The following is a 16449-nucleotide window of genomic DNA, read 5'->3' on the forward strand; positions in this document are numbered from 1 at the left end:
TCTCACTAGAGGTTAGGAGCTATGATTCCAAACGGCAGCTCAGTCTGCGCAGGTGTGTGGGTAATGTGTTTCCCCCATGTTTATCACAGAACTCCATTCCTGTTGGAAATGCTCTGGCCATTGTGAGCCTTTATAATTACTTCTTGTTATAGCCATGTGGTCTGTATTGTCTGGGATTCTGCAGCAGAGTTTATTGTTTATGTATGTGGTCTCCAGGAAGCTGCATTGAGAAATCTCTGTCTCACCAGGAAGTCTCACTTAAAGGGACAGTATGTGAGTGGGGATGTGGTGACTGGGCCGGTTGGGGGGGGGGTTCCACTTACAGACAGGACCCTGTAGGGCTTCGGCAGGAAGCTGGAGCCCTTTCCCAGCATCCCATTTGGTTTGCTGGTTTCCAATGTATTTGTGATTCCTTTCTGATTTTGGTTTAAGAGGACCAAGTAGCAAACTGTATTCCTGAAGCACACAGGAACGTATCCCCCCCCCAAAAAGGAAAAAAAAATATACTGTGCAGGTCAAAGGAGTGCTGTGCATTATGGGGACAATGTACTTCTAAATCTCTTGGTATTTTTTTGGAGAGTGTTTTATTTATTTGAGAGAGAGGGGGGGGGGCACATAGGGCCTCTGGTCACTGCAAACGAACTCCAGACACAACAGCAATGGTGTCTTCTGCAGTAGAGTCTTACCATTAACCTTTGGAGGATCATCAAGTGCTCTGACAGAAATCTGTCTTCTTTTGGGAAATCATGTAAGTCTCTCTGATCAACAGCTCATTGTGGATGTTAACGGCATCCTGGTACTGGCAGTTATAGGCCAGCGCCAAGTGACAAGAAGGAAGAAAAAGATAGGTAATATACAAGAGAAAGAGAGAAGAGAGAGATAGACAGACAGACAGACAGACAGACAGACAGACAGACAGACAGATAGATAGATAGGAGAAGATTAAGGTTAGTCTTTATCATACCCTCTCCAGGGCCTTGTGATTCAGGTGTTCCCTCTAAGGACCTGATTGATGAAAGTTCAACCTTTTAGTCTGTCTTTCAAGATACAGGATTTTATGGTACCAGTTCCATTTGGGTCCAGTTTTGCGTCCCCCGCCCCCACCCTTAGCCTCCCCTCCCGCCCCACCCTCCCTATTGTCCGGTCCTCGAGATGCCTATTAGGTATGTCAGAATCTCGGGCAGATTCAGGTTAGGAGGCACAGATGAGTGAGACCATGTGACGATTGTCTTTATGTGATTGGGTGAGTTTGCTGAGAATGATCTGTTCCAAGTTCAACCATCTTTTAAAAATTATTTATTTGCAAGGGGAGGGTAAGGAAGAGCCAATGCCTCTTGCTATTGCAAATGAACTCTAGATGCATGTACCACTCTGTGCATCTGGCTTTATGTGGGTACTGGGGAATCCAACTTGGGTTGTTACGCTTTGAAGGCAAGCACCTTAATTGCTGAGCCATCTTTCCAGGCCCCATCCCCTGTTTTTTTTTTAAGTTTTTAGTTTTTCTTTTAGTTTTTCGAAGTAGGGTCTTGCTTTAGCCCAGGGGCTGACCTGGAATTCACTGTGTTGTTTTAGGGTGACCTTGAACTCATCAATGCTACTACCTCTGTCTCCCAAGTGGTGGGATTAGAGGTATGCAACACCACACAGGCCTGCTCTACCTTTACACACGTGCTGATGCCCTGCAGTCCTCTCTGCTGCCCGGTGGGGGATAAAGGAACCATTATTTCCCTTTCACACACCAGGAAACTAAAGGTCAAGAAAGTTAAGTGATTTACCAGGTCATCCTACTAGTAAATGGCAGAGCCAAAATTCACATTAATGTCCTGTTTGTATTCCAGCCAGGCAGTTGCTTCCAGAAATCACTCCTAAGGAGGTAGCTAGAGTCAAAATAATGATGATGACTTTTTAATAAAAAATTATTTTTTGCATGTGTGGAGTACATTTGCAATGACTAGAGGTCCTGGCACATCCATTCTTTTTTCTTGGCCTCTTTCTCATAAATAAATAAATAAATAAATAAATAAATAAATAAATAAATAAATAAATAAATAAATTTAAAAAATACAAAAGCATGTAAAAATATTTTTGGCCAATGTGGTAACACACACCTTTTATCCCAGCACTCAGGAGGAAGAGGTAGGAGGGTTGGTATGAGTTCAAGGCCACCCTGAAACTACATAATGAATTCCAGGTCAGCCTGGGCTAAAGTGATACCCTACCTTGAAAAAAAGAAAGTTTGCTTTTTTTAAAAACCTATTTTAAACTTATAAGTAAGAATGTTGACTTGCTTTTTGTAACATAAGCAAATTTTTCTGAAGATCCTTCTGAATATTTGTTACAATTGACCAAAATACCACCCTTGTCCCATATTCAGATTTTCCACTTCTAACCAGACTTGGCAGTATCATGCCAAATGGCAAATCACTGTTTGTAATTCAGAAAATTATTTGGTTAGTTGGGCATAGTGGTGCACACCTTAATCCCAGCATTCAGGAGGCAGAGGTAGGATCACTTTTGAGGCCAGCCTGAAACTACATAGTGAATTTCAGGTCAGCCTGGGCTAGAATGAGACCCTACCTCAAACAAATAAACAAAAAAGGGAAATTCTCTGGCTGATAGAGGCCACCTAATATATATATATACATATTGCCTTCCTTTCTTTTTTAAAATTTTTTTTTAAAAAATTATTTATTTGTTTGGGAGATTGAGAGAGAAAGAAGGAGGGAGAGTGGGAGGGAGGGAGAGAGAGAAGGAGAATGGGCAGAGTAAGGCCTCTAGCCACTGCAAATGAATTCCAGACATATGTACTACCTCATGCATCTGACTTACGTGAGTCCTAGGGAATTGAACCTGGGTCCTTTGTGTTTTCAGGCAAATGTCTTAACCACTAAGCCATCTCTTCAGCCCTTCCTTTCTTCACATGTGCATTTTAGAGTAGCTGTCTGTGAATCTGTATAAGTTACTTTTTTGTTGCTTTGACTACAACACTTGGCAGAATCACCTTAAGAGAGGATGGATCTGTTTTGTGGCTCACAGTTTCTGAGGGGTTTCACCCCATCATAATGAGGAAGGTACAGGAGGACAGCTCAGTTCATGGCAACAGGAATGTATGGGGGAGGCAGAGAGGGAGAGAATGAGAGAGAGGGAGAAAAGGAGCAGGAGGGAGGGAGAGAGAGATGCATGAACCGGGGAACAGGAAGAACCTTCAGAGGGCTGCCCCTCATGATCTACTTCTGCTCACTAGACCTTCACGGCCTTCTAGAATAGCTCCATGTTGAAAGCATGAGCCCATGGGCGGGGTGGGGGGGTATTTCACATTCAGACCATATCAGTGACGTGACAAAATAATGTGAGGAATTTGGTTATAAACACTCAGATTGTTTAGAGAGGAAAAGCACACACTTTCCCACACAAACGATTGCTTGTAACAAAACCAGCAACACAAGCGCTCAGGATTAGCCCTGGTTGGTAATCTGCTGAGGCGCCCATGTTGACGTGTCATTGATGTTTAGTTCTTGTGTTGGAACCATAGAGGAAGACTTTATTTCATTTTTCTTTTTCTTCTTTTTTTTTTTTTTTGGTTTTTCGAGGTAGGGTCTCACTCTGGTCCAGGCTGATCTGGAATTAACTCTGTAGTCTCAGGGTGGCCTTGAACTCAAGGCGATCCTCCTACCTCTGCCTCCCGAGCGCTGGGATTAAAGGCGTGCGCCACCACGCCCAGCTATTTCATTTTTCTTGACCCTGGGCAGCCAAGTTCCTTTCCACTTTCTTCTCATCATGTTTAGTCTTCTTAAGTAGGGCTCAAAAAAAAAAAAATCGTCAATATTTTCAAGTGGCTGGAATTTCTTTTTTAAGTATTTTTATGACTTAAAAAAATATATATATATGTATATATAAATATATATATATATATATATATATATATATATATATATATATATATATATATATATATCATTTGGTGTTTTTGAGGTAGGATCTCACTCTAGCTCAGTCTGACCTGGAATTCACTATGGAGTCTCAGGGTGGCCTTGAACTCACAGCAATCCTCCTACCTCTGCCTCCCAAGTGCTGGGATTAAAGGCATGTGCCAGCATGCCTAGCTAAAATTTTATATTTTTATTTATTAATTTTACAGAGAAGGTGAGACAGAGAATGGGCATTCCAGAGCCTTTAGCCACTGCAAATGAACTCCAGATGCATGTGCCATCTTGTGCATCTGGCTTACATAAGTCCTGGGGAATCAAACCTGGGTCCTTTGACTTTACATGCAAGTGCCTTAACTGCCAATCCATCTCTTGAGCCCTCAATATATTTATTTATTTATTTATTTGAGAGAGAGAAAGAAAGGGGTATATATATATATATATATATATATATATATATATATATATATATATGTATGTATGTATGTATGTATGTATGTATAGGGAGAGAGAGAGAGGGGGAAAGAGAAAGAGAGAGAGAGAGAATGGGCAAGCCAGGGCCTCTAGCCACTGCAAATGAACTCCAGATATATGTACCACCTTGTGAATATGGCTTTATATGAGTACTGGAGAATTGAACCCAGGTCCTTAGGCTTTGCAGGCAAGTGCCCTAACTGCTGAGCCATCTCTCCAGTCCTGGAATTTCTTGAGTTAAATCACTTGGGTCCAGTTGTAGCCTGGGGTGGTGTCTGCATACCCCATTTATCATAGTGAAGGGGGCAGAGCAGCTGTTCAAGTTTTACTTCCAACACTGTGGACTAGGTATTAAAACATTGAATAATTCTGCGTGAGAAGGAAAATATTTAGTAGCAGAGGCCAGTAAGTTAAAAAGGAGATATAAAGGGAAGAGAAAGGAAGGGAGGAGGGTACTTAATAGGTTGATATTGTATATATGTAAGTATATGATTGTGATGGGGAGGTAATATGATGGAGAATGGAATTTCAAAGGGGAAAGTGTGGGGAGGCGAGGGAGGGAATTACCATGGGATATTTTTTTATAATCATGGAAAATGTTAATAAAAAAATTTAAAAAAACCAACAACATTGAATAGAAGTGCCAAACCACAAGTCAACTTCCAGGCTGCATTCTCACTGCCTTGCTGTGTCTGCCAATATAACACCACCACAAAGTAGTACTGTACTGCCCCTTTAACCACGGCATCGTTTTTAAAATTTATTTATTTGCAATCAGAAAGAGAGAGAGGAAATGAATGGGCACATCAGGGCCTCTAGCCACTGTAAATTAACTCCGGATGCATGTGCTGCTTTGTGCATCTGGCTTTTCAGGGATACTGGGTAATTGAACCCAGGTCATTAGGCTTTGCAGGCAAGCACCTTTAACCACTGAGCCATCTCTCCAGCCCCATACAGCATAAGATTTTGGTTGTCTTTTATTGTACTCGAATCTGACAATAGTCTCAGAAACCAAGATCTGTGAAATAAAACTTTTCTGCTATTGAGACCTTATTGACCTAAATCAACGAACATTATACTTTTTAAATTCTGTCTGTTACTATCCCATTTCTACTGAAATTGTTTGTTATTACCTTATCTCATTTTAATTTGTATAATTATTGAATATTTTAGGTATCCAATGGATATGTGGTTAGAGATTTTGAGACTTATCTAACTTAAGTTTTTGTGACTTCTATGGCTTCTTGGGTACAAGCAAGAGATTAAGGGGGCCTGGAGAGATGGCTCAGTGGTTAAAGGTACTTGCTTATAAATAAGAGATAAAGGAACCTCAATGGGAATAACTGCCATTGCTTGCTAACTTTTCATTTTATTTGAGACAGGATCTCAGTATGTAGTCAACTCAAGATCCTCCTGACTCAACCTCCAAAGTGCTGGGATTTCAGGCATGTGTCACCACACTTGACATTTTAACAAAGAAGGAATTCTGCTGAAATCTAACCATTGTGTTTTGTGCAAATAAAATCCTCACAATTCCAGTAAATATATTCGTTACAATATCTTTGGTGAGGAAACTACTTGGAACTTATCAGAAAAGGCCCTTGGCTATGGAGTAGAACAACAACACAGGAAGCAGTGGCTCCCATGACGCCAAGAAGTACGGATGACATCTTGGTAGTTCCCATTTGGGGGCTAGACTTTACAAGGAGTCAGTTATTGAGCTAGGTGTGGAGGCCCAGGGGCCCACCTTTGCATTTTAAGTACCTTGTGGGTAGTTTTCCACACAAAAGTGTATGATTTAGCTACACACATTTGAAGAAAAATAGCCAACTCTGAGAAAACTTACACCCCCACAGTTTCATAATTGGCTTTTTGTTTTTTTCATCATTTAACATTACTCTCTAATCTGTAAGGTTTACCTCAAATGTCTGGGAAGCAGAGCTTTCAAATGAGGCTTTTTTTCCCCCTTAAAGTGGATTTTTTGTTTGTTTGTTTGTTTTTTGAGGTAGGGTCTCACTGTAGCCCATGCTGACCTGGAATTCACTATGCAGTTCCAGACTGGCCTTGAACTCATGATGATCCTTCTTCCTCAGCCTCCCCAGTGCTGGGATTAAAGGCATACGCCACCACACCTGGATAAAATGGATCTTTTAAAATTTTAAGTTATTTATGTATTTGATAGAGAAAGAGGCAGATAGATAGAAAGAGTGGGTATTCCAGGGCCTCTAGTCACTGCAAATGAACTGCATATGCATGTGCCATTTTGTGCATCTGGCTTTATGTGGGTACTGGGGAATCAAATCTGGGTACCTAGGCTTTGCAAGCAAGTACCTGAACTACCGAGCCATCTCTCCAACCCCAGGCTTTTCTTTTTTATCAAGAGACAAGTGAGTGGCCTCATTTCAGCCATCCTTCTCCAGTGGTTTTGGTCCAACATGTTAGATCCCTAAATACTACAAAGCAGCTTTCTAGCTGGTTGTGGAGGCGAGGTTGTGGAGGGGGGACTGTAGCATGAGAATCACAGCAACTCTAAAGCTGCCCTCCTGACCGCCCTCTCCACACCCCGGCCTGAGCTGTATGTAGGTTCCTGTGACTCCTTCTAGTCTCAGTTTTGAAAATCCCGCAAAGTAGAAATAATAAAATCATAAAGGCTCTGTTACGACAAACCAAACATACATGGTAAGGGCTCATGTTAAAATATCAAAAACCTGCAGTTACAGCATGTGGCTTCAGTAATTCTGGCTTTACATTGTATCAGTATTGGCGAGAAGTGATGCGAGGCAGGTGCCCGGCATAGGCAGCGGTGAGAGGAATAAGCAACCGAGAAGCAGCGTTTCAGGTCCCTCTCGTGCTTGTGCAACTTCTGCAGGCGGGGTTGGGTAAGCCAGGGCTCTTCCATGGTGGCTCTGTCAAGATGCTGAAATGTGCGTGACATGGAAGTGTCCTGGATGTTACGAGAAAGGTGGGTGTGAGTGAACAAGGGTACTATTCCGTTGAGGGAAGAGGAGGAGGAGGGGAAGAAGAAAAGAAGGAGAGAAGGAGGGGGAAGGAAGAAAAAGAAGAAAGAGGTTTTATGCCCAGCAACTCAGATGGAAATAGCTGAAAGGAAGGCCAGCCGTAGGTTGCGAACTGGTGGCCCTTGGGGTCAGATCCAGCCAGCATAGTGTTGCGTGGCCTGAACATATTTTCTATAATGATGAAAATTGCCAACCCTTCAAAACTGGGGGACTTGGGGCTGGGGCGATGGGGAGAGTTAAAGGTGCTCGCTTGCAATGCCTGGTCGCCCAGGCTCATCTCCCTAGCACCCACATACAGCCAGATGCAAAGTGTCATATGCATCTGTGCCTAAGACAATGGGAAGTGGAGCCAGGAGAATCCGTTGCCCACCAGCCAGCTAGGCTGACATTTGTAGTCTGACAATTTTTTGGCAGTGGCGAGAGAACCTGTCTCAAAGAAGGTGGAGCACAGACACTTCGAAGCTGTCCTCGGACCTCCACATGTGCACCATGGCATGCACATCTGTATATACACACCATAAAACAATATTTTTCTAATTTAAAAATTTCATTTACAGAGAGAGAGAGAGGGAGAGAAAGTATGGCATGCTAGGGCCTCTCGCTGCATCAAGCAAACTCCATGCACATGTGCTACTTTGCCCATCTAGCTTTACATGGGTACTGGGGAATTGAACCTAGACCAGCAGGCTTTGCAAACAAGTGTCTTTAACTGCTGAGCCATCTCCCCAGCACCCCTCACCACCAATTTTTTTAAATAGGAGATTTTACATAAGACTGGAATTTTAGGCTTCTCTTAAGAAAACTGGAATGTCTGGTCACCCTGCGGCAGTAGCTCCTTGGGGCCCCCACAAGCAGGAATGAAAATTTTCTCAGGATGCCCAATGCTCACAGGCCCTGTGCCTTCAGGTACTTTCCCCTAGGTCCTGAGGGCATGAGGGTTTATGGCTTACAGTCCACATCTGGTTAAACCCTTTACCTCTGTCAAAGAAAACTGAGGGAGGGCCTTGGGAAGATGCATTTTTTATTTGATATCCATCTATATGGTTTGCCTATATTACTTCTAAAACTGAAGAAACATATTTGTATTCCTCTAGCCTCTTAGAGGCCAGGGGAGAAAACTCCCTTTCATGAGCTTCCCTTGTATAGCTTGAAATGAACTTGAATGTTACAGGTCAGGAATTTTTTTTTTAATTTTTATTTATTTATTTATTTGAGAGTGACAGACACAGAGAAGGACAGATAGAGGGAGAGAGAGAGAATAGGCGCGCCAGGGCTTCCAGCCTCTGCTAACGAACTCCAGACGCGTGCGCCCCCTTGTACATCTGGCTAACGTGGGACCTGGGGAACCGAGCCTCAAACCGGGGTCCTTAGGCTTCACAGGCAAGCGCTTAACCGCTAAGCCATCTCTCCAGCCCAGGAATAATTTTTTTTTTCTTTTTGGTTTTTCGAGGTAGGGTCTCACACCAGCCTAGACTGACCTGGAATTCACTATGGAGTCTCAGGGTGGCCTCGAACTCATGGCGATCCTCGTACCTCTGCCTCCCGAGTGCTGGGATTAAAGGTGTGTGCCACCACACCTGGCGGGAATTTCTTTTTTAAATAGCTTATTTTGTTATTTATTTGAGAGAGTGAGAGACAGAAAGAGGCATCTGGCTGAGCTGGGTCCTGAGGAATTGAACCTGGGTCCTTTGGCTTTGCAGGCAAGTGCCTTCACCCCTAAGCCATCTCTCCAACCCCAGGTCAGGAGATTCTTATGGACATTTTTCTCTTGAGTTCCATCTTCATGGACCGGTTCTATTAGTGAAGCTCTTACCTCAGGTCAGGGTGGGAGCTGCAGTGGAGGAAATGACTGTGCCCTGGCCTTTCCTTCCTTTTTTTTGTGGGCTGTACTGCTGCCCTGCCAGGGCATCTGCCGGCCTGCCTCCCTCCTTCCTTCCTCCACTCCTCCCTGCCCTGGAGCCCACTCAGGTCTCACCTCTTCCACAAAGTGCTGCAGCCCACTGCTTTCGATTCCTCTTTCCTGTTCGGTCAGCAGCCGGAAGCTAGGTTGAATCATTCTAGGATTCGGCAATGTGAGTGGTCCATCTCTCCCCACCACTGAACCAAACCACAGCATGCTCTGGGGCTGTTCACATTTCACCATGGGTGAGGCTGGCCTTGGCCACTGGGATTCTTAGAAGTAGCATGTATTGAGACCCCTCAGGAGAAAAGGCTTAAAGAACCTTCCAGGGGTTGTTCGTAGAGTGGCATTCTTCACTAGCTGAGTTGCAGGTCAAGCAGGCAGATTTCAGGTTGTTGGAGTGCCTGTGTAAATGTAGCGTTCTCCCCTTGTGGCTCTGATGGATACTTCTGTCTTGTTCCTTCCAGCCACTGCTCAACCCTGCTTGTTATAGAGATGGCTTCCTGTCAGGTTAGGAGAAACAAAATCCCACGGACATCTGATACTCAGTGGTGAGCACTGCTGTTTGATGGACACACATCGCTGGGCGTTTCCTGGGTGTCAGCCCCAAGGTGACGCAGATGCTTGCCTTTTAGGCAGAAGCACCTTTTTTTTTTTTTAACAGTACTTTCACTTCCCTTTTTCTCTGGATAGGTGCAACCCCCCATTCTCCTTGAAGAGCCAACTCGGTCAGCGCAGTCTCTAGACATATCCAAGTAGTAACATCACTTTTCCAAGCACCTTGGGGTTCCCACATCCTAGCTGTGGCCCCACCTTTTCTGTTCAGAGCACCTTTCACTAATAACCCTGGTTTCTTGCCCCAGGATTTCTTCTTAAACTTTTTCCTCCCTTAACACACACACACACACACACACACACACACACATTTCCAGGCTCAGTTAATTCTTGGCTCTCTCTGCAGTGTGTGTGTGTGTGTGTGTGTGTCTGTGAATTCCTATAGTATGAATGAGGCAAGTCATTTATTTATTTATTTAAGAGGCAAAGAGAGAAAGAGGCAGAGAAAAGAGAGAGAGAGAAAATGGGCACACCAGGGCCTCTAGCCACTGCAAACGAACTCCAGATGCACGTGCCACCTTGTGCATCTGGCTTTATGTGGGCACTGGGGAATCAAGGCTGGATCCTTTGGCTTCATAGGCAAATGGCTTAACTGCTAAGCCATATATCCAGCCCAAGGCAAGCTTTTCTCATAAGCTATAAAGTCAAGTCCTGGATTGAATTTCCTTCTGTTAGATCAGAAGCTAGTTGCCTAAATGAACTTGATCTCTCTGCTGAGTCCCTAGACTGACACTAGGCTGAAATAGATGTTCACTCTCCAAAGTCTGTACCTTTGCAAGCAGGTTCCAGGAAAACCTGGGCTACATCTTTGCAACTAAACACTGTAGTTACAAATGTGTTTGCAGGGCTGGAGAGATTCTTTAGTAGTTAAGGTGCTTGCCTGTGAAGGTTTGACTCCCCAGAACCCACATAAGCCAGATGCATGTGGTGGCACATGTCTGGAGTTCGTTTGCAGTGGCTGAAGGCCCTGGTACACCCATTATCTCCCTCTCTTTCTCAAATAAATAAATAAAATATTTATCAAAAATTTTTTTGTTTATTTTTATTTATTTATTTGAGACTGACAGACAGAGAGAAAGAATGGGCGCTCCAGAGCTTCCAGCCACTGCAAATGAATTCCAGATGCATGCACCCCCCCCCCCCGTGTATCTGGCTAATGTGGGTCCTGGGAAATCGAGCCTCAAACCGGGGTCCTTAGGCTTCACAGGCAAGCACTTAACCACTAAGCCCTCTCTCCAGCCCATAAATATATATATATATATATATATATATAAGCCGGGCTTGGTGGCGCACACCTTTAATCCCAGCACTCGGGAGGCAGAGGTAGGAGGATCGCCGTGAGTTCAAGGCCACCCTGAGACTACAGAGTGAATTCCAGGTCAGCCTGGGCTAGAGTGAGACCCTACCTCAAAAAACCAAAATAAATAAATAAATAAATAAATAAAATAAAAAATAAATTAATTAAATTAAAATAAAATAAAAAAGAAATAAGTTTGCAAGTCAGGTTCTAGCCTGTTAAAGGACTGAACAACAACAGCCTTGCATGCTACACTGTAGGAAGGTCCCCGTGGGCTTGAGACCCATGGCCAATGTGCAAGTGTCGTGGTTTATTGTGGACTTCATGAAGAACCTTGTAGGTCCCTGTGAGACCATTTGCGTCACTCAAGGGAGTCTGTACTTTGTAAAAAAAAAAAAAAAATCAGGCCTACACTGGGGCTGGAGAGATGTCTCAGTGATTAAAGAAACTTGCTTGCAAAGCCTGCCAGCCCGAGTTCTATTCTCCAGTCCCCATGTAAAACCAGATGCCTAAAGTGGCACATACAGCTAGAGTTTGTTTGCAGGTCCTGGCATGTCCATTTCTTCTCTCTCTCTCTCTCTCTGTCTACCTCTTTCTCCTCTCTCATTTTCTGTCCCAAATGAATGAATTATAACAACAACAGTGGTGGGTATTCATCAGTTCGCAAGATGAGAAACGTGAGGTCTGAACTTGCCTGAGAAGAAGAGCCAGGAAGACCAAGTGGGCGGTCTCCAGAAGCAGCTACAGTGAAGGGGATGGGGAGGGACGATACCAGATTTGCATAAGTAAAAAGGAAAGAAGCGGATGGGTGTGTGGTTGCTTTTAAATTGGGTCTCAGTGTATGGTTCACGTCCTGGGCAGGGCATGAAGTTCAAGGGGACCATTGATATCTTGGGGGAATACGCCAAAGTCCGCTTAGCACCCCTTTTAGGGATGCTTTCTTGTCTCTATTTCGTTCTAGTGTTTAGGTCTGTAGAACTCTAGACGGGAGGCAGCATGTCCCTCAGGGCTGCCGGGACACCCAGCGTGGCTTTAGGTGGGGACCTCAGAGATTGATGTCAAAAGAGCTTTGAAAGAGGAGCTGTAGCAGTCAAGGAAACCAGGGAGGTGGGGAGCCCCGGGTCTCCTGACACTTGTAACCGATGGCCCTGTCACTTCCTGTCATGCAACTCAAGTGGCAGGGAGGAGTTGCTTCAAGGAAACCATGCTCAGTGCAGCTCAGAGAGTCCCCTGTGCACGGCCCGCTGCAGTTAGGGACTGGGGAGTCCGGGTGGATGAGGTCAGCGCGCCCCATGGTGTGGTGCTGTTTCTTGGTCTGTACACAGGTAAGCCCCCTCTGCTCCCGAGACCCCCCCCCCGGGGGGGGGGTAAGGATGCTCTGTACGCCTACCCACACCTCCACTGGGTGCCAGGGGCTAAGGTGTGGGAGGTGCAGTGGTGCAGAGCGCTGGGCTGCACAACCACCCCTAGGGCTGGAGCGGGCTTCCTGCCTCTCTTTCGCAACCAGGAAGAAGCTGCGTGGTGTGTTCGAGACCGCAGCGTTTGCCTTGGCCAGCTAGGTGGCCCGCGTGTCGGGCAGCGCCTCTGCCAGCGACTGTGATTGGAAGAGAACAAGGCAAGGGGGCTGGTCACCCTGCGCTCCACGAAGTGCAAAAGACCTGCTTTAATTAATGGGGAGGAGAAGAGGGGGAAACGCAACCTCCGCCTCCTGTTGTGATGTTGCTGTGGATTTCAAAGTGGGATTTCCAAGGCCATCTTCTCTTTCCAAAGTCCCGAAAGCTCTTTACATTCGGAGTCATTCTTTGTAGGCGGTCCTGGTGTTTAGACTGTTCATTCCCGGGACCAAGTCCGATCATCCTCAGGGGGAGATTCCAAGTCTTCCCTCAGAGCGTCTGAGCTCGGCTTGGGTTACTTTGGGAGGAATGGCTGGAGATTTTTTTTTTTAATTTAAATTTAATTTTAATTTATTTACTTGGGAGTGAGAGAGAATGGACACACCAGGGCCTCTGGTCGCTGCAAATTCCAGACGCTTGCGCCACCTTGTGCATCTGGCTTACATTGGTCCTGGGGAATTGAACCTAGGTCCTTTGGCTTTGCAGGCAAGCGCATTAACCGCTAAGCCATCTCTCCAGCCCCAGATGTCTTGTCTCTGGGTAAAATAATGGTGTAATTCTTTGTGATTACTTTCCTGTCTCTTTTATTTGTTTGGGATTAGGTGTTGGAGTTATAGGGAACTACTTTGTAAGGAAAATGCCGGTTACTTCTGTTCCTCTAATTAGAATTATGTGCTGAAACTATTATTTTATTCTTTTGCAATCTTGGTTCCAATTCTTATAGGGGACCATTATTACGAGCACACTTTTTTTCTTCAATTATTTTTACTGTGGTGAAATTCACCAAACATGCATCTTGCCATGGTAACTATTGATATGTGTACCTGTCAGTGATACCGCTTATGATACAGTGCAGCCATCACCGCCTGGCTGCTGAGGTTCTCTTGTCTCTGCAGTTTTCACAATGTCTCACAGAAGTTGCGTCAAATAGTCTTTGTTGTTGTGTAACTGGGTTAATTCAGTTATCATGTCATCCTAAAGGTGCATCAATTGTATACTATCAGAATCTTCTCCTTTTAAGCTGAAAAATAATTCTATTTTGAATATACATGAAGCTTTGCTTACCCCTCATCCCTCAATGGGCTCAAAAGTTGCTTACAAGTTATAGCATTATGAACAATGTTGCTATAGACATGAATGTATAAATAATGCCTTGAGATTGAAATTTCACTTTTGGGAGATACACACACACACACACACACACACGCACACACACACACACACATACATATAACAAACCTGGGTCCTTAGGCTTCACGTGCAAGTACCTTAACCATTAAGCCATCTCTCCAGCCCATTGTTTTTCTGTTTTGCTTTGTTTTTGAGGTAGGGACTCACTCCAGTGTGGACCTGGAATTCACTATGTAGTCTCAGACTGGGCTTGAACCCACAGCAGTCCTCCTACCTCTGCCTCCCGAGTGCTGGGATTAAAGAGATGCACCACCATCTCTTTGCCCTTATTTGTTTAAGTGGGGGGGGGGAGAGGAGAGAGAGCATTAGCTGGGTACTCCTACCACTGCAAACAAACCCCAGACACATGTACCACTTTGTGCATCTGGCTTTACATGGGTACTAGAGAATCCAACCTGGGCCATCAGACTTTGCAAGCAAGCATCTTTAACCACTGAGCCATCTCTCCAGCCCAGCCTTTGCCCATGTTTGAATCAGATTGATTTTTGTTGATAATTTTTAGGATCTGTTTCTCTCTCTCTCTCTCTATCTATCTATATCTATATATATATATATATACATGCACACACATATACATATATGAATACATACATATATATACTTTTTTGTTTTTGCTTTTAGGTTTCATTCTAGTCCAAGCTGACCTGGAATTCACTATGTAGTCTCAGGGTGGCCTTGAACTCATGGTGATCCTCCTATCTCTGCCTCCTGAGTGCTGGGATTAAAGGTGTATGCCACCATACCCGGCCTAGAGTTCTCTATATTTTGTAGGTATTTATCTCTTGTTAGATATATGATGTGCTTCCTTTTATTCTGTTGATATTGTACTGGCATACATTTGAAACCCTGTCTTGTGACTTTCACTGTCTTTCTCAACCCATTCTCCTATCTATTCACTCATTGTGGAGCAAGTTTTTGAGGCTTTGAGATAGGAAAATTGACATTTAAAATTATTTACTGGGCTGGGGAGATCACCTAGTGGTTAAGGCACTTGCCTGTGAAGCCTAAGGACCTAGGATTGATTCCCCGGAATCCATGTAAAGCCAGATTCACAAGGTGGCGTGGAGTTTGTTTACTGTGGCTGGAGGCCGTGGTGCAACCATTCTTATTCTCTATGTCTCTCTCTTCTCGCTTCAAATAAATAAATAAATAAATAAATAATCATTTGTTGGGCTGGGGAGATTGTTCAGCAATTAAAGGCACTTGCTTAGGCTGGAGTGATGGCTAAGTGGTTACCTGCAAAACTTAAGGACCCAGGTTTGATTCTCCAGTATCCATGTAAGCCAGGTGCACAAGGTGGTGCATGTGCGGGAGTTCATTTGCAGTGGCCAGAGGCTTTGGCGCACTCTTTATCTGCCTTTCTCTCCCTCTCTCTCTCCTGTCTCTCTCTCTCTCTCTCTCTCTCTCTCTCTCTCTCTCTCTCTCTCTCTCTCTCAAATAAATAAATATATAAAAAGGCACTTGCTTACAAAGCATCATGGCCTAATGTTTTCTTCCCCAGGACTCATGTAAAGCCAGATACAAAAAGTGGTGCATGCATCTGGAGTTTGTTTGTAATAGCTAGAGGTCCTGATGTGTTCTCTCTCTTCCTCTCCTTTTCTCTTTTCTTGCAAACAAATAAGTAAAATACTTAAAATTATTTGCTTCATGTGAGCCACGTTAATGCAATGTTGTTTTATCAAGGTAGGGTCTCACTGTAGCCCAGGCTGACCTGGAATTCACTATGTAGTCTCAGGGTGGCCTCAAACTCAAGGTGATCCTCTTACTTCTGCCTCCCGAGTGCTAAGATTAAAGATGTGCACCACCAAGGCTAGCTAAATATTTTTTAACTTTTTTTTTTTTTTTTTGGTGTTTCAAGGTAGGGTCTCATGCTAGCCCAGGCTGTCTTGGAATTCACTATGTAGTCTCAGGCTGGCCTTGAACATATGGCGATCCTCCTATTTCTGCTTCCCAAGTGCTGGGATTAAAGGCGTGCACCACCACACCTGGCCTTTTTAAACATTTTGCCGACAACTTCCATAAGTATAGACATTATACCATGATTATAATCCCCTCCCAGCACTTGCATTGTTCCCCTCTGAGATTCCCCCCACCCCCCACTGAATCCCTTCTTCCTTCCAATTAGTCTCTCTCCTAATTTTGATGTCATCATTTTTCTCCTCCTATTATGCAGGTCTCGTGTAAGTGGTGTTAAGCACTGAGGTCATGAATATCAAGGCCACTTTGTGTCTGCAAGACAGCGCTGTAAACAGTAACAGTCCTCCCTTCCTTTGCTCTTACACTTTCCACCGCCTCTTCCACAATGGACCCTGAGCCTTGGAGGGCGTGATAGAGATGTCTCACTTAGTGCTGAACACTCCATTGTCACTTCTCAGCACTGTGGTGAGTTTTGAGTCATCCCAGGGGTCTCTGCCAT

At 44.3% G+C, this 16449-nt stretch overlaps 1 protein-coding gene across 2 annotated transcripts in view; it reads left to right on the plus strand.

Moving 5' to 3' along the window:
- The window catches only part of Arhgef3 (Rho guanine nucleotide exchange factor 3), a 369200-nt gene that overhangs the window by 147604 nt on the left and 205147 nt on the right, over positions 1–16449 (plus strand). The window contains exon 1 of one of the 2 annotated variants that reach the window (XM_004661303.2): positions 12455–12554. The exons of the other annotated variant lie outside the window; for it this stretch is intronic. Within the exon in view, the coding sequence (XP_004661360.1) occupies positions 12504–12554 (51 nt within the window). The 5' untranslated portion in view covers positions 12455–12503. Of the gene's footprint in view, positions 1–12454; positions 12555–16449 lie in introns of those variants that run through there. 2 annotated transcript variants of the gene reach the window in all.

Source organism: Jaculus jaculus, chromosome 16 (genome assembly GCF_020740685.1).
Source record: "Jaculus jaculus isolate mJacJac1 chromosome 16, mJacJac1.mat.Y.cur, whole genome shotgun sequence".
NCBI classification, from domain to species: Eukaryota; Metazoa; Chordata; class Mammalia; order Rodentia; family Dipodidae; genus Jaculus; species Jaculus jaculus.